Source organism: Ceratotherium simum, chromosome 17 (assembly GCF_057802395.1).
Source record: "Ceratotherium simum simum isolate JZ-2026a chromosome 17, ASM5780239v1, whole genome shotgun sequence".
NCBI classification, from domain to species: Eukaryota; Metazoa; Chordata; class Mammalia; order Perissodactyla; family Rhinocerotidae; genus Ceratotherium; species Ceratotherium simum.
Genome location: NC_141916.1, coordinates 52,493,987 through 52,512,866, shown reverse-complemented (window position 1 = coordinate 52,512,866; position 18,880 = coordinate 52,493,987). Strand labels below are relative to the sequence as shown.

Genomic DNA, 18,880 nt, shown 5'->3' with positions numbered 1-18,880 from the left:
CTGGCAACCAGCCCCCAGCGCTAGGTTACCTGGTGACTTTCCAAAAGTAACCTCATTAACATAACAAAAGACACCTTTATAGCTCTCATCACTTAGAATATTCCAAGGGTTTAGCTCTTGTGTCAGGAACAGGGAAGAAGAACACCAATATATTTCTTATTATAAATCACAATATCACAATATCCACCCCTGCATGGATTCCTTACAGCAAAACAGTCAAAAATCAAAAACTACTGGCACATTACTAGAATTCCATTTAGTCCTTAATAATTAGCCCAGTCTATTATCACATCATATGAAAATGTCTCCCAGGGTGAGGCCACTCAGGTTTGCAGGCGTCCATTGCAGATCTTATCAGGATCCAAAAGCAGAAGTGGTCTCAGCAAACTTACAGCTTCACCCTTTCAGGCACCTGGTACAATTGAGCTAAGAGACAGTATATATATATTTGCTAACATCCATGCCAATCCTCCTCTTTTTGCTGAGGAAGACTGGCCCTGAGCTAACATCTATTGCCAATCCTCCTCTTTTTCCTTTTTCTCCCCAAAGCCCCAGTAGATAGTTGTATGTCATAGTTGCACATCCTTCTAGTTGCTGTATGTGGGACACCGCCTCAGCATGGCCCGACAAGCAGTGTCGCCGGTGCACGCCTGGGATCCGAACCTGGGCCGCCAGCAGCGGAGTGCGTGCGCTTAACCGCTAAGTCATGGGGCCGGCCCCCAAAATAGGAAATTCTTTAGCCTGATAAAGGGCTTCTGTGAAAACTCACAGCTAACATCATACTTAAGGATGAATAACTGACTGCTTTCCCCCTAAGATTGTGATCAAGGCAAGGATATGCACTCTTACCTTCTCTATTGAACATTTTATTGGAGTCCTTAGCCAGCACAACAAGGCAACAGGAAGAAATAAAAAGGCACACATGTTGTAAAGGGAGAAGTAAAACGTCTTTATTTGCTGACAATGTGATCATGTGCCTGGAAAATCCTAAGGAATCTACAAAAAAATCTATTGGAAATAAATGAATTTAGCAGTTCACATGTCAGTTACAAGGTCAATATACAAAAATCAATTCTATTTCTTTATACTATCAATGAAGAGTTAGAAAATAAAATTTAAAAACCAATACCACTTACGACCAAATTAAAAACATTAAACATTAAGGGAAAATTTAATAAACTGTATGAGATACATGCTGAATATTACAAAATATTGCTGAGTGAAATTAATAACTAAATAACTGAAAAAATATGTCGTGTTTGTGATTTGGAATACTCAGTCTTTTATTTATTTATTTTTTATTTTGTGAGGAAGATCAGCCCTGAGCTAACATCCATGCCAATCCTCCTCTTTTTGCTGAAGAAGACTGGCCCTGGGCTAACATCTGTGCCCATCTTCCTCCACTTTATGTGGGACGCCGCCACAGCATGGCTTGACAAGCGGTGCATCGGTGCGAGCCCAGGATCTGAACCCAGGCGGCCAACAGTGGAGCACATGCCCTTAACCACTACACCATGGGGCTGGCCCCAGGAATACTCAGTCTTTTAATGTTTCAATTCTATTCAAGTTGATCTACAAATTCAACACAATGCCAATCAAAATCCCAGCAGGCATATTGTAAGAATTGACAAATTAAAGCTTATATAGCCATAGCAATTTTGAAAAATTGGGAAAATCAGAATTTATACTACCTGATTCTATACTAATCATAACAGTGTGATATAAGCATAATGACAGACATATAGATCAATGGAATGAAAGAGATTTCAGAAATAATTTCACACGTATATGATTAACTGATTTCCAATAAAGATGCCAAGGTAATTCAATGGGAAAAGTATAATCCTTTCAACAAATGGTGCTACAAAAGCCAGGTATCCACCTGGGGGGAAATGCTATAGATATCTGTTGTGGACTGAATGTTTGTGTCCCCCCAAAATTCATATGTTGAAGCCCTAACCCCCAGTGTGGCTGTATTTGGAGGTGGGAGCTTCTAAGGAAGTAATTCAGATTAAGTGAGCCCATAAAGGTGGAGCCTTGACCTGATAGGATCAGTGTCCTTGTAAGAAGAGACTTGAGAGAGCTCTCCAGTCCCTGAGGGTACACACGCAAGGGACTGCAATATCAGTGGTTGCCACATGAGGACGTAGCAAAAAGGCAGTGCCTACAAGCCAGGAAGTGAGTTTTCACCAGAACCAGATTGATTGGAAACTTGATCTTGGACTTCTAGCCTCCAGAACTGTGAGAAAATAAATTTTTATTGTTTAAGCCACCCAGTCTGAGGCATTTTGTTACAGCAGCCCTAGCTGACTAATATAGTATCCATATGAACAAAAATCAACCGTGACCCTTATATCACACAATATACAAAAATTAACTCAAAAAATGGATTTGTAGACCTAATGTAAAGGCTAAAACTAAAACTTGAGTACCAGAAGAAAATATGGGAGAAGATCTTCCTGTCCTTTGAATAGGTAATGATTTTATAGATGAGATCCTAAAAGCACTGACCATAAAAAAATCAAATTGAGGGGTCAGGCCCAGTGGCATAGTGGTTAAGTGCGCTCGCTCCGCTTCAGCGGCCCGTGGTTCACAGGTTCGGATCCCGGGCACGCACAGCTGCACTGCTTGTCAAGCCATGCTGTGGCAGTGTCCCATATAAAACAGAGGATGATGGGCACAGATGTTAGCCCAGGGCCAGTCTTCCTTAGCAGAAAGAGGAGGATTGGCATCAGATGTTAGCTCAGGGCTAATCTTCCTCACCAAAAAAAAAAAAAAGAAAGAAAGAAAGAAACTACCAGACACCCACAAAGGTGACTGGAACTAAAAAGGCTGATATTACCAAGTGCTGGAGAGGATGTGGAGCAACTAGAACTCTCACATACTCCTGGTGGAATATAAACTGGTACAACAACTCAACATTTTCTTAAAAGTTATATGCTTTTAATAAATACACACCTTTTTAGTCCAGTAATTCCACTCCTAGATTCTTTACCCAAGAGAAGGAAAAAGAAACATAAGTTTAAACACTGAATTGTACACAAATGTTCATATCATCTGTACTCATAAAAGCCTAAAATTGAAAATAACCCAGGGCCGGCCCTTTGGCTTAGCAATTAAGTGCTCAGGCTCCGCTACTGGCGGCCCAGGTTCAGATCCTGGGTGCACACTGACGCACCGCTTCTCCGGCCATGCTGAGGCCGCGTCCCACATACAGCAACTAGAAGGATGTGCAGCTATGACATACAACTATCTACTGGGGCTTTGGGGGAAAAAAAAATTTAAAGAAAAAAAAGAGTTTAAAAAAAAAGCAAGAAAATAACCCAAAGTCCATCAACGTGTGAAATCATTTCTGAAATCTCTTTCATTCCATTGATCTATGGGTGATCAATGGGTGAATCAATGGGTGAATGAATAAACAAATTGTAGTAGTAGTATACTCATATAATGGAATACTACCCAGCAATAAAAAGAAATGAACCACTGACACACCTAATCATATACATCAATTTTACAGAGAAACTAAGCAAAAAAAAGCAAAATAAAAGTTTACACATTGTATAATTCCATTTTTTTTTTTTGTGAGGAGATCAGCCCTTTGATAACATCTGCCAGTCCTCCTCTTTTCTTTTTGCTGAGGAAGACTGGCCCTGGGCTAACATCTGTGCCCATCTTCCTCCACTTTATATGGGACGCCGCCACAGCATGGCTTGCCAAGTAGTGCGCCGGTGCGCGCCCAGGATCTGAACCGGCGAACCCCGGGCCGCCGCAGCAGAGTGCGCGCACTTAACTGCTTGCACCACCGGGTTGGCCCCGATGTATGATTCCATTTGTATGAAATTATACAACAGTCCAAACTAATCTATAGTGACAAAAATATCAGTAGTTGCCTGGGACTGGGAGTAGGAGGATTGACTGCAAATAGACACAGAGAACTTTTTTGGGTGATAAGAATCTCAAGTATCTTGATTATATTGAGTGGTTGTATAAGTATACGTATACATTTTTCAAGACTCATAAATTTCCAGGAGCAAGACATTGACCTAAACTGAATAGTTATATTTTGTAGTTGATTATCTTCTACATCTCTTACAAATAATTAATGTCATGATAGTCTATCATATGTGACAGTTCTGAGTTTTCTACAACAAAACAGAAGATGAATCAAGTATAAAATAGGAATTCTAGTGGAAACAAATTTAAATTATACACTGCCCTAAATATTGCATATGTGCCTCTCGTGGGTATGTCTCACTGTACTCGTTTCCTATTGCTGCTGTAACAAATTACCACAAATGTAGTGGTGTAAAACAACATAAACTATCTTACAGCTCTGCAGGTCAGAAGTACAAAATAGGGTCTCCCTGTGCTAAAGTCAAGGTGTCATCAGGGCAGCATTTCTTTAAGAGGCTCTAGGAGATAGTCCATTTCCTTGCCTTTTCCAGCTTCTAAGAGGCTGCTGTCATTCCTTGAATCCTGGCCCCTTCCAGACAGTAATCACATCACTCAGATCTCTGCTTCCTGTCTTCACAGGTCCTTCTGTGACTCTGACTCTTCTGCCTCCCTCTTATAAGGACTGTTGTGATTAGATTGGGACCACCCAGATGATCCAGGATAATCTCCCTACCTCAAGATCCTTACCTTAATCACGTCTGCAAAGTCCTTTTTGCCATTGTAAATAACATAGATTCTGGGGATTAGGGGATGGACACCTTTGCGGGGGCCATCATTCTACCTCCCACACATGGGTAACTTTGAAACTCCTGGCTTCTGAAGGATCTTCATTTATGATGTGGGACTTTGGCCTCTTCTATGAAATTCTCACCTGACACTCCAAACAACTGCTTCATTTTGTGGAGTCTCCAGCTTGATTTTCATAATTAAGTCAAGTCGCACCTTTAGGGCTCAGGCTTTGCTTTCATGGGGTTTGAGATCCAAAGTTCAGGGGCTCTAGAATTGAGATCTTAGAGGAAGCCTTAGGTCTTGAGAGTGACCTCAATTCTGGGAGTGTGTGCTGATACTTAGAGGGTTCAGGCCATAGAGAGGCATAGGGAGGCAATAGGGAGGATAGCATTCACTTTCTCAAGAAGGATAAAAAAGCAGAAATGGACTTGACCATACACTTAACCTTAGCTTCAAGAAGGAAGAGAGATCAATCAAGATTTGTGCATTCTGGGGCTGGCCCAGTGGCATAGTGGTTAAGTTTGTGTGCTCTGCTTCGGCAGCCCAGGGTTTTTGGGTTTGGATCCCAGGCACAGACCTACACACCACTCATCAAGCCATGCTGAGGCAGCGTCCCACATACAAAAAATAGAGGAAGATGGGCACAGATGTTAGCTCAGGGACCATCTTCCTCAGGCAAAAAGAGGAAGATTGGCAACAGATGTTAGCTCAGGGACCATCTTCCTCAGGCAAAAAGAGGAAGATTGGCAACAGATGTTAGCTCAGGGCTAATCTTCCTCACACATGCAAAAAAAGACTTGTACACTCATTATCTAACTCAGAGGCCAAAGTCCTTCTGATTTTCCATTTAACAGTGCCCCTCCCCTTTCCAACAGAATTTGGGGCAAAGAGCAACATAAGAGGAAGTTAGAAATAAGTGAATAACACTTAAAGGGCAAGGCCACAGAGTTTTTACCGGTAACATGAAAACCTCAGGTTATAGAAACAGGTTAATTCTCTCTTCCCTTTGTTCTTCCTCTCTCCTCTCCAATAAAGAATGAGAAATCAGTTTTGCCTTCACTTTAATTTAAAGGAAAGGGAAAGGTTACTAAATTCAGATGTTACCAGGGAAGAGCTTTGGATTTCAGATATCCTGTGATCTACGCTACAGGATTAATGTCATTTGCATCCTAAGCTTTCTTATCAACCGTTGATGCAAATCCCCACACCAGTTTCCCTCTTAATCTGCTACCTGTTTGTACAGTCTGGACAGGCAGTGACTGCCTGAGACTCAGGAATGAATCATCTTCTGCCCAAGCAGGTGGAGGTGGTCACACCTGAAGAAACAATGCTCAGGCATGCTGCTGGCAGGAGCAATCAGCACAATATATAGCTCCAGGGGAAAAAGTCCAGCGACAGAACGCCATGGCTTCTGACAAAGGTAAAGTAAACTGGGGGGAAGGAGGTGGCAAGCTCCATATTCTTGAAAAGTGCAAAAACTGTGTGTGTGTGTGTGTGTCCTGCTTGTGCTTGTGTTCTCAGGCAATTTCCAACTTTCCTATTTATTAATATGTTAATATTATTCTTAAACAAGATATATTATTATTATTAACTATTCATATTCACAAATGATTTTGATCGAATGACACTAAATTAGTGCTTGTTCCACCATAATAAAAAATTAAGTAAAAAATACAACTGTTGGGGCCGGCCCGGTGGTGCAAGCGGTTGGGTGCGCACACTCCGCTGCGGCGGCCCAGGGTTCGCTGGTTCGGATCCCGGGCGCGCACCGACGCACTGCTTTGGCAAGCCATGCTGTGGCGGCGTCCCATATAAAGTGGAGGAGGATGGGCACGGATGTTAGCCCAGGGCCGTCTTCCTCGGCAAAAAAAGAGGAGGATTGGCAGATGTTAGCACAGGGCTGATCTCCTCACAAAAAAAAAAAAAAAAATACAACTGTTAAATAACAGTTTAAGATAGCAACACATGTGGAGCCGGCCCGGTGGCGCAAGCGGTTAAGTGCACGCGCTCCCCTGCGGTGGCCCGGGGTTCGCCGGTTCGGATCCCGGGTGCCCTCCGACACACCACTTGTCAAGCCATGCTGTGGCGGAGTCCCATATAAAGTGGAGGAAGATGGGCAAAGATGTTAGCCCAGGGCCAGTCTTCCTCAGCAAAAAGAGGAGGATTGGCAGATGTTAGCTCAGGGCTGATCTTCCTCACACACACACACAAAAAGATAGCAACAGAGATGACAGCACAGGGCACATTCATTGATAATTTAAGGTTCAGTTACTTAATGTTAGAAAAATTCATGAAATAGTGAGAACACGTCAGGCTGTGGAAGGAAATGACGTTCAGATGAGGTGGGATTTGAGCCTGATCCTAAAAGAAGGGTAGAATTAGGATTGGCAAAGAGGAGAAGGAGATTCCAGGTTGATTGACACAAAGAGTTGGAGAGAATTTACAGAGATCGTGTTTGGAATAAATCTGTAAACCAGTAAGGCTAAAGAAGAGTTTATGGAAATAATCTGCAGTAAGAATAGAGAGCAAATTTGAAGTGATATTGTAGAGGGCCTTGAATATCAGGCTAAGGAAACTGAGGTTAATCTTTTTGACAGGACAAAATCTTTGGAGAATTTGTGAATAGCGTGGAGATGACTAAAATAGGGCTTTAGACACATTTACCTGGCATTTGGTGCCTTTTGGACCAGAAGCAGAAAAAACTGGAAGCAAGGAGATCAGTTAGAAGATGATTGTAAGAGTGTGGGCAAGATGTGCTAGGAGATAGTAGATGTGTCAGTCTTGGGTTTTAAGAAACAATATTTCTTTCTCCATTATATTTTCTATCTCTTAACATTGTCTAGTGGGGGCCGGCCTGGTGGCATAGTGGCTAAGTTTGTGCACTCTGCTTCAGCAGCCTGGGGTTCATGGGTTCGGATCCCAGGCATGGACCTGCACACCGCGTGGCAAGCCATGCTGTGGCGGCGTCCCACATACAAAAAGAGGAAGATTGGCAATGGATGTTAGCTCAGGGCCGATCTTCCTCACCAAAAAAAAAAATATATATATATATATATATATATATATATATATATATATATATATATATCTTGAGGGTGGCATGTTGGTGGAAAGACTAAAGACATTATTTAGTTGAAGTATCTGGGTAATTTCCCCAGACTTTTCTCTGAGGGAGGTGTGTTTTATCCTTTAAACCATCTCAACTCCTATGGCTTGTATCCTGGCCTTGAATCCCAAGGGTAGATACTGAGAATATATCTCACTCTTTCTGAAGTTCTCACTGCGGCTTCATCTCCTGCAGAGGAACTGTCCTCCCGTCATCAACTTGACCTTCTCCTATAGGCATGCCTCTGCTTCTGTAAGGCCCCTTGAGTGGATCAGCTGGTTCAAGGGCCCCAATCTGGATTATGGTCTGAGCAGTGCCCATACCAAGGTGTCAGCTATCCCCTTCCTCCTCCATCTCAGTACTCAAGGTCCCTGTTCCTTCCTTTTTTTTTTGTGAGGAAGACTGGCCCTGGGCTAACATCCGTGCCCATCTTCTTCCACTTTATATGGGACGCCACCACAGCATGGCCTGACAAGTGGTGCATCAGTGCACACCTGGGGCGAACCCAGGCCACCAGCAGCGGAGCGTGAGCACTTAACCGCTACACCAAGGGGCCGGCCTCGCTACCCCGTTCCTTCTTTTAAGGGTGAGAGGTTTATTTTTCAGGTCACACTTAGGATTGTATTTCCCGACTGTGTCCTCTTTCCTAGAAATCTGGCTAATTTCTGTTTTTAGTCCCTCCCCCCAGCTAGAACCATTTTCCTTCTACAGGAAACTGTGCCACGCACAGCTCCACTCCCTGTCATCTGTCTACCACCTAGTACACAAGCACAGATCTCACACACACACACACACACACACACACACGCTGCTGAGGAGGAAAAACTTTTCTTCTACTCTGTTAGATCCTGCTTTTGGGGTCCTGTGTATTAAATTGATAAAAGACAGATTAGCAAGAGAAAAGACAAAATTACATACAGGAGTTTGCAAAAACTGACTCAAGAAGGTGATTAGAATTTGGGGCTTACATACCATCTTAGTAGGAGAAGAACACTTATGGGAAAGCAAATGAAAGGAGAAGAACACTTATGGGAAAACAAATGATTTCTTTTTTTTTTTTTTTGTGAGGAAGATCAGCCCTGAGCTGACATCTGCCAATCCTCTTTGTGCTGAGGAAGACTGGCCCTGAGCTAACATCTGTGCCCATCTTCCTCCACTTTATGTGGGACGCCGCCACAGCATGGCCTGACAAGCCAGCGTCGGTGCTTCGCCCGGGATCTGAACCCCCGGCCGCCAACAGCGGAGCGGGCGCACTTAACCACTACACCATGGGCCGGCCCCACAAATGATTTCTTAATAGGGGAGGGGAGAAGAGAAAGGGCACTTAGGGAAAAACAAATGACTTTGAGGAAAGACAGATGGGCTCTTAGGAGAACAGATGGGAGACACAGTAACAGTTTTGTGACAGTGTCTGTTTGCGTAGGTGTTGCCTGTAGTAAGAGTCGATCTTTCCTGGTTGCTCTAGGGGATGGGATTTATAACAACTTATTTATTTATTTATTTATTTATTTATTTATTTATTTAATAAAGATATTGTCTTTTTTTTTTCTCCCCTTTTCTCCCCAAAGCCCCAGTAGATAGTTGTATGTCACAGTTGCACATCCTTCTAGTTGCTGTATGTGGGACGCGGCCTCAGCACGGCTGGACAAGCGGTGCGTCGGTGCACGCCCGGGATCCGAACCCGGGCCACCAGCAGCGGAGCGCACCCACTTAACCGCTAAGCCACAGGGCCGGCCCTATAACAACTGATTTATTTTGTGAGGCTCTGCTTTTAGGAAAGTAAGGGATTTCGGGGGGAAAAAGTCTATTCTCAAATGTAGTCAGCTCAAAATAAGTTTTATGCCCAGTGGCACATTCTGGACCCCTTCAACACAGATGTGGACACACACACAAAGCCTTGGGCAGAGTGCCTCCTGTTTTGGAGGAGTGTCTCCCAGATCTGGTGACTCTTTTTAGTTAAAAAATAGCACCTCAGAGTTAAGGTTTGGCTGGCAGGGTGGACTGAATCTCCTGTCTCCATCTCCCCACAGCCACTTTACCCTCGGAGGTAGGAGGGACTCTTGTATCTCTCTCTGACTCTCTGAGAAGGGTTATCATGTAGGGGAACCTTCTGCTGTGTGTCTCAAATCTCATGGATCACTGCTTTCTCGGAAAATAGAGACTGATGATGGTAATCGAGGCTTCTGATTTATGATCCTTTTCTCCTGCCTCCCCAAACAAACTTTAGCTTCCAAATAACAAGAGGTAAATCCTTAACGTAAGTTCTTGTTGCCAAGATAAATGCCTATGTTCACCAAAATAAAACAAATGAGCTGCATTTCTGCTCTCCAAGTTTTGGAATTCTGCGCCATAAATATTCTGTATTCAGCACAGGTCAGTGCTCATTTCATCCTCAAGGCTCTGAGTCTAAAATCCAGTACTTTTATTTAAATCATCCTTGCACTCTCTAATGGCTTCCCATTACCCGTAGAATTAAATCCACAGCTTAGAAGGCCCTGTATGATTAGGCTCATCTCCTACCGTTGTATGTCTTGATCTCTCCCACCTAGTAGCCTACTCCTTGCTCTTTGAACACGTCACGATCTTTGCACTTTAAGTCCTTTGCACTTGCTGTTCTCTCTTCTCAGAATGCTCTCCCTTGATGGTCACATGTCTTGCTTCACTTTACATTCAGGCCTCTGCTTAAATATCCTCTTCAAAGAGGCCTTACTTGACCAACCCCTCCAAGGAAGCCTCGTCCCGTCATCGCCTTTTATCCCTTACAGTACTTTCCATAGCACTTGTCACTGCTGACTTTACACATGTATTGGTTTTCTTATTTTCTATCTCCCCCTTTAGAATACAAGCTCCATGAACATGAAGATAAAGATTGTTTTTTCCCTGTTCCTGTACTTAGAAGAGTGCCAACATTTAGTAGGCTCAGTTAAGAATTGTCGGAAATAAAAAAGTGAACCTCCCCTTCTGCCCCATATAGAATATAGTTTGCCAAATTCCAGGGGTGACTTATATGCTGGTTCCTGGTACCTGTTTTTGGCTGTTCTTGGTGTTATGCCCCATGTGACAGCAAATTGAGGGGCACAGGGACCAACCAGTGCTCTTGGCTTTTCCAGGGAGTCTTTTGACTGAAGGAGGGATCAGAATTATCCCCATTCCCTGAAATCTTGGGAACTCAGGTGACAGTCATACCCACAACAACTTTTACTTCTCAGCTCCCAATTCTGCTGCAACCCTACTGTTCAGTTCTTTACCTAAGGGTAGTGATTGTTGCTTCTTTCTCTTCCTACTTCCAAGTTAACGTAGTTCAATGGGAGGATTTTTCCACCCTTGAGATCCTCTATGCAGCTGTGTTTTGCTGTCAATGCCTTTAGTAACCACTGGGCTCCACTTAAGCCTGGTTCTCTTTTGCTGGATCATTAACCTCTTTCCATATGTTCTTTGCAAATGTTTTTTTTTTACTCTTATCACTTATGCAGATATCTTTTCTCCTCCCTCTTGATTTGTGGTTTAAAAGGCATATATATATTAAGCCAATGGTGTCCCATCTTCTCTCCACACTACCAAATACTTTTTCATTATATTGTAATTTTAATTGAGGTAATCATACTTTAAAACACATAGCTTTAAGAAATAGTATAGAGAGATTCCTTATACACTTTGCTGAGTTCCCCTCAGTGGTTACATTTTGTAAAACTATAGACTAATATCACAACCAGGTTATTGACACTGACACAATCCACCAATTTTATTCAGATTCCCCCAGTTTCACTGGTACTCATTTGTGTATGTGTGTGTGTAGTGTATTTAGTTTTATGCAATTTTGTCACCCGTATAGCTTTGTATATCTACCACCACAGTCAGATCTGAACAGTTCCAACATTACAGATATCTTTTATTGCTCTTTTATAACCAAACTGGACTCCCTCCTGCCCCACCCCGTCCCTAACCCTTGACAACTACTGATCTATCCTCATTTCTAAAATTTTGTCATTGCAAAATGTTATTTAAATGGAATCATACAGGGCCGGCCCTGTGGCTTAGTGGTTAAGTGCGCACGCTCCGCTGCTGGCGGCCCAGGTTCGGATCCCCGGCGCGCACCGACGCACTGCTTCTCTGGCCATACTGAGGCCGCATCCCACACACAGCAACTAGAAGGATGTGCAGCTATGACATACAGCTATCTACTGGGGCTTTGGTGGAAAAATAAATAAATAAATAAAATTATAAATGGAATCATACAGTACACAAACTCTTGAGATTGGCTTTTTTTTCCACTCAGCATAATTCTCTGGAGATTCCTCCAAGTTGGTGCATGTATCAATAGTTTGCTCCTTTTGATTGCTGAGTGGTATTCCACGGTATAGATGAACCACAGATTGTTTAACCATTCACCTATTGAAGGACATCTGGGATGATTCCAGTTTTTAGATATTACAAATAAAGCTGATATGAACATTTGTGTAAAGGCTTTTGTGTGAACCTAAGTTTTCCTGTCTCTGAGATAAATGGCCAGGAGTGCAGCTGCTGGATTGTATGGTAGTTGAATTTTTAGTTTGTTTTTTTTTCCTAAGAAACTGCCAAACTGTTTCCCAGGGTGGCTGTACCAATTTACATTCCCAGCAGCAATGTATGAGAGATCCAGTTTTCCTGCATAGTATTGTTATTCTGCAGCGGTTAGTAGTAAAGTGTATTCAATCATTTATTCAATAAATATGTATTGCTAACCAACATCTTTCAAGTAGTGTAATGGGGTTTGGAGCAAGATATACATAATCCATATCCACATAATTCATAATTCAGTGCTATTATAGGCATGGAAATAGGCCATCATAATATGGCATGATACTTGCTATGATGAAGGAAATGCAGGATGCCATGGGGGCACATAGAAATTACACCTAGGAGCCTCTGCGGAGTGACTTTCCCAATGTAGTTAATCATTCTTGTTGGAGCCTTAAAGAGGATTCCCTGGTTTAGAACTGGGCAAATAGATTTCAGCAGAGCCCTTAAAATCTTGCTTTTCTTGATGCAATGAGCTGGTCCGATTCGATTAATCCAGGAGAGAATCTTTTAACTCCATTTTCTGAAATGGTTTGCAGGTTTAGAGAATAGAGAATTTTTTCTTAGCAGCTCGATTTGCATATGGGTGTTACTTGACATAATCATCTCTTGGTCAACAGGTCCTTCAACTGCAGATGCCACCTTGAGGTAAGAATTTTCCTATCATAGCTCGCATTTAATTCAACCGAGAATAAACAGGTATTTAAGAGCTGGAGGACTATAGCTTTCCTTATTGTTCCTTTCCTCTTTCACCAGGCTCCCATTCTATCTTTTTTCCTTTTCCAACTTCATTCTCTGTGATTGTTGCTTTCTATATCTTTGCTCCTGTGTCTTTTGTTTTCTGTTTAAATAAATTATCTTCCAGCTTTGTTCTATTATTGTTTTACTATTGCTCTTCTCTCTTTAAATCACACGTTTTTATAGCCATTAGTGAAAGGTCCAGGGCACTCACCTGTCACTGTAATTTCATCTTCCTGTTTTATACCATATGCCCATTTTCCATACATATCATTATAACAAGAAGACTTTTGTCAGCAAATATATTATCTCATGATGGGTGGAAGGATTGAGCTATGTAATAAATGAATGTGGTACTTTAGGGATGAGTGGGAAATATGAGGATGTATTAAGCTTGTGACTCAACCATATTGCCAAGAAGAGTCATTAGCACAATCCCGAGTTTCCCTGAGTCACAGCTTTGATACACAGAGAGTGTTAAATTTAAAGATGCCATTGAGAGCAATTTGAATTTCTTTGTTATGAGGAATTGGTATACAGAAGTTAACGTGGGGGCCGGCCCTGTGGCTTAGCGGTTAAGTGTGCGTGCTCCGCTGCTGGCGGCCGGGGTTCGGATCCCGGGCGCGCACCGACGCACCACGTCTCCGGCCATGCTGAGGCCGTGTCCCACAAACAGCAACTAGAAGGATGTGCAGCTATGACATACAACTATCTACTGGGGCTTTAGGGGAAAAAAAAAATAAGTAAAATTATTAAAAAAAAAAAAGAAGTTAATGTGGAAGAATCCTGAGGCTAAATTACTCTCTTCTCAGACTTGGCAGGAGAATCTTGTTGGCAATTTGAGGCTTCTACACCTGAGAAAATCTAGTTAGAGTCCATTGAGAAATAACAATTGGAACATGGCACCTCTAAGTGTGAGATAGAAAAATTAGAAACCTTTAAAAGAGAGACAGGGACACATTTATTCTTGAATTCAAGGCTACCAAGCAATGGCATAGAGAGTGTAGAACTAAATAACATGAGTTGAGAAAAATCTCTTCATGTTTGTGAGAAACACTGATCATTCAAATGGATGTCTTCAGATAACTTTGAATAGACCGGAAAAAAAATGTTTCCTGAGATGTCATGTTGTAGGTCTGCCTGATAGAAGAGGGGAGCATGAAATCCTTTCTAAGTTCCCTCTAAAGATTGTCTGACAACATGTGAGTTCTTTTTATGTTTCAGCAGAAGAATTGAACCCTGGGAATTCGAAGCCTTCTTTAACCCCGGAGAGCTCCGTAAGGAGGCATGTCTCCTCTATGAGGTCAAGTGGGGCAGGAGCCATAAGACCTGGCGATACTCAGGCAAAAACACCACCAAGCACGTTGAAATCAATTTTATAGAAAAATTTACTTCAGAAAGACATTTTAGCCCCCCCGTCAGCTGCTCCATCACCTGGTTCTTGTCCTGGAGTCCCTGCTGGGAATGCGCCCGGGCTGTTAGAGAGTTTTTGAGTCAACACCCTGCTGTGACTCTAGTTATTTACGTAGCAAGACTTTTTCACCACATGGATCAACAGAACCGTCACGGGCTCAGGGATCTCATTAACAGTGGCGTGACTATCCAGATCATGAGACTCTCAGGTAAAAACAATCAATAAAGAATCTTAAGTGTTTATGAGATACTGTGGGAGTATGTTTCTAGGCCGGAAGATTGATTCTCCAGACTGGAAGTCTCAGAAGTGCAAGTCCAAAGTAATATCAGAAAGAACGAGGTCTGAAAGTCAAAGCAAGGAAAGTATCAAAAATACAACTCCTGAATCCTGCCCAGTGGCAAGGCGGTTAAGTGTGCGTGCTCTGCTTCTCCGGCCCAGTGTTCGTGGGTTCGGATCCCGGATGCAGACTGACAACGCACCCTGTGGCGGCGTCCCATATAAAGTAGAGGAAGATGGGTATGGATGTAAGCCCAGGGCTGGTCTTCCTCTCACATACACACACACACACACACACAAACATGACTCCTTTCCTCCCTGGTGCTTATGCTCTTCATTGCCATCTCCTAAACAGCACCACATCAAAATCTCTCTACTTTTCATCTGTGTTTGGAGGACGTACATGACAAGGCTTTTATTTAGTAAACCAGTTCTATGCATGGGTTCAGCACTAGCCAAACCACCAACTCCTAGCTCTAGATAAGCAGGCACTTGGCACCCTTGTGATGTCATACGGAGAAGTCACAGGGCGGTACCTGAGGGTCTGTAGGTTGCACACTTTGGTACTAGATAACTTTTTTTTTCCTTATAAGAAAGACTGAGTATTCCACACTGTGCAATAACTCGTGCCAGGGTTTTAACTTTTACTTTCAAAACCAGGTCCAATGAACTTTCTGAACAGCTGGTATAGCTACAGAGAAGCCAGCTTCCTTCAGAAAGCGGTGCTTTTGGTGGGGAGGAAGAAATCCCTTCATACTTGAACATTTTCTAATTGCTTATTTATTGTATTCTGGGATATGGCATTAAGTACAGAGAAGCCATGACCTCAGATGGCAGCTTTTAAAAGATTTTTCTTTTTTTCCGTCAACACCACGATTCCTTTAACAACATGTTTCCGGCGTTCCCAGGTCGGCCAGGGTGTCCTACAGAAAAACCTTGGCTTAGACTTACAGGGGGTCTGGTTGGTGTTAACAGAAGGGAGGGCAGGGGCCGGCCTGGTGGTGTAGCAGTTAAGTTCACGTGCTCCGCTTTGGGCCCGGGGTTCCCCAGTTTGGATCCTGGGCATGGGCCTACACACTGCTCGTGAGGCCATGCTGAGGCGGCGTCCCACATAGAACTAGAAGGACCTACAATAAGGATACACAACTACATACTGGGGCCGTGGGGAGAAAAAAAGGAAAGAAAACAGAGGAAGATGGGCAACATCTGTTAGCTCAGGGCCAATCTTCCTCAAAAAAAAAAAAAAAAAGGAGAGGGGAGGCAGAACTGGTGTGGCTGGCCATGGAGAAAGCTGACTTGGCTGGGGTGCCACAGAGAAGCCAGTTTATTTACATGCTTATTCCATGACTGCTTGCCCTAAGCAGAAAATACCTGTCAGGATCTATTTTTGGAGGTTTATTAGTATGTGTGGTTCTCAATTCCAACAGTTTAATGAAGATTGAAATAAAATGCTAGGTTCTACCTTAAAAAAAAAAAATATGACTCGTTTCTCCATTCTGGCCACTATGGCCTCTCAACCATCTTCAATGAACTGCTTTGTTCTTTTTGGGGATTCTAGGGGAGTCTAGCCCATGTCCAGCGGCAAGTAGACCAGAGGGCTTTATACGTGGTATATTTTTAAGTTGGGATCTCTTTAAGTACCTTTCTGTTGTATTTTTTGTTTTGTTTTGTTTTTGAGGAAGATTGGCTCTGAGCTAACATCTGTTGCCAATCTTCCTCCTTTTTTCCTTTTTTCTCCCCAAAGCCCCAGTAGACAGTTGCATGTCACAGTTGTATATCCTTCTGGTTGCTGTATGTGGGACGCTTCCTCAGCATGGCTTGATGAGTGGTGCATAGGTCCGTGCCCAGGATCCAAACCAGTGAAACCTGGGCTGCTGAAGTGGAGAGCACGAGCTTAACCGCTGTGCCACTGGGCCGGCCCCCTCTGTTGTATTTGTTGAATGAACCAAGATTTGTGTTTCCTTAGAGTATGAGCACTGTTGGAGGAATTTTGTCAACTACCCACCTGGGGAAGAAGGTCACTGGCCAAGATACCCACTTCTGTGGACGAAGCTGTATGCACTGGAACTCCACTGCATAATTCTAGTAAGTTACTTTAAGGGACAAAGACCCTGATGCAAAAAGAAGCATCTTTCTTCAAACTTCTTTCCTGATAATTTTGACACGTACTCTCCTCACCATCTCATTGTCACGTATATTGAGATGTAGTTTATTAACTTCTTGACCTATCTTAAGAAAATGTGAGAGGGGCCGGCCCTGTGGTGCAAGCAGTTAAGTGCGCACGCTCCGCTTCAGCGGCCTGGGGTGGGGGGGTGGGGGAGTCGCAGGTTCGGATCCCGGGCGCGCACTGACGCACCGCTTGGTAAGCCATGCCATGGTGGCATCCCATATAAAGTAGAGAAGATGGGCACGGATGTTAGCTAAGGGCCACTCTTCCTCAAGAAAAAAGGGGAGGATTAGCATTGGATGTTAGCTCAGGGCTAGTCTTCCTCACAAAAAAAAAAGAAAAAGAAAAAGAAAATGTGAGAATAAGAAAATATCTTTGTGGGAAATAAATGGGAGAAGGGAATGGATAAACTGGTCTAAGATATATGTGGACTCCATATTAACTAAATTTTATTATTACTGTTATTGTTGTTATTACAACACATGCTGGCTGTGCAGATTGCAGATATTCTCCCTTCCCATATTGGTATGTGTCATCCGATTGAAGGAATGTAGGTGGTCCCATTTGTACTCTCTTGAAAGTAGTTTAATGGTCTTCCAACTGACGTTTTAAAATATTTGTGATAATAATGGTGTTAAGAAAAATATTATCCTAACTTCTTTTTTATTCCAGAGCCTCCCTCCCTGTTTAACAATTTCAAGAAGATGTCAGAATCAGCTTACATTTTTCAGACTCACTCCTCAAAATTGCCATTACCAAATGATTCCGCCCCATATCCTTTTAGCTACAGAGCTGGTACAACTTCCTGTGACTTGGAGATGAATAGAATGATTCCTTGTACATACTATTTCAAGAACAGGCAATGATGACCCACTAAAGAATGAGCACCATTAGAATCCAAAAATTTTCAGTTTGCGTTTCTATACACTAACAACAAATTACCTGAAAAAGAAATAAAGAAAACAGTCTCATTTACAATAAACATCAAAAACAATAAAATACTTAGGCATAAATTTAACGAAGGAAGTGAAAGATCTGTACACTGAAAACGATAAGCCATTGATGAAAGAAATTGAAGACACAAATAAATGGAAAGATATCCTGTGTTCATAGGTTGGAAGAATTAATATCATTAAAATGTTCACACTTCCCAAACCATCTATAGATTCAATGTAATCCCTATCAAGTTTCCAATGGCATTTTTTACAGAAATATGAAAAACAATCCTAAATTTTGTATGGAACCACAAAAGATCCAGAAAAGCAAAAGCAATCCTGAGAAAGAAGAACAAAGCTGAAGGCATCACACTTCCTGATTTCAAACTATATTACAAAGCTATAGTAATCAAACCTGTATAGTACTGGCATAAAAATAGACACATAAACCAATGGACTAGAACTGAGAGCCCAGAAATAAACTCATGCATATATGGTCAACTAATATTTGGCAAGGAAGCCAAGAATACTCAATGGGGGGAAAACACTGTCTTCAATAAATGGTGCTGGGAAAACTGATATTCACATGCAAAAGAATGAAAAAGGACCCCTACCTTATACCACTCACAGAAATTAATTCAAAATCAATTAAAGACTTAATTTTTAAATTTTATTTATTTATTTTTCCCCCCAAAGCCCCAGTAGATAGTTGTACGTTATAGCTGCACATCCTTCTAGTTGCTGTACGTGGGACCCGGCCTCAGCATGGCCAGAAAAGTGGTGCGTCGGTGCGCGCTGGGATCCGGGCCCGGGCCGCCAATATCAGAGCGTGCGCACTTAACCGCTAAGCCACGGGGCCGCCCAAAGACTTGAATGTAAAACCTGAGAACATAAAACTCATAGAAGAAAACATAGGGAAAAACCTCCTTGACATTAGTCTTGGCAATGATTTTATGAATATGACACCAAAAGCACAAGCCACAAAAGCAAAAACAAAGAAGTGG

General features: G+C 42.5%; 1 protein-coding gene across 1 annotated transcript; it reads left to right on the top strand.

Annotated features, from left to right (window-relative positions):
* Nucleotides 1–6,087: 6,087 nt before the first annotated feature.
* APOBEC1 (apolipoprotein B mRNA editing enzyme catalytic subunit 1) lies at nt 6,088–18,703 on the top strand. The gene is made up of 5 exons (XM_004438657.3): nt 6,088–6,103; nt 12,967–12,994; nt 14,309–14,706; nt 16,741–16,859; nt 17,614–18,703. Exons 1-5 carry the CDS (start codon nt 6,088–6,090, stop codon nt 17,761–17,763), a joined length of 711 nt encoding a protein of 236 aa, XP_004438714.1. The 3' UTR covers nt 17,764–18,703.
* The last annotated feature ends 177 nt before the right edge of the window (nt 18,704–18,880 follow it).

Bases quoted from the DNA above. Each gene is read 5' to 3' on its own strand.
- APOBEC1 (XM_004438657.3), top strand. The intron at 12,995-14,308 runs GTAAGAATTTTC...TTTATGTTTCAG, and splicing joins ACTGCAGATGCCACCTTGAG to CAGAAGAATTGAACCCTGGG. The intron at 16,860-17,613 runs GTAAGTTACTTT...TTTTTATTCCAG, and splicing joins AACTCCACTGCATAATTCTA to AGCCTCCCTCCCTGTTTAAC.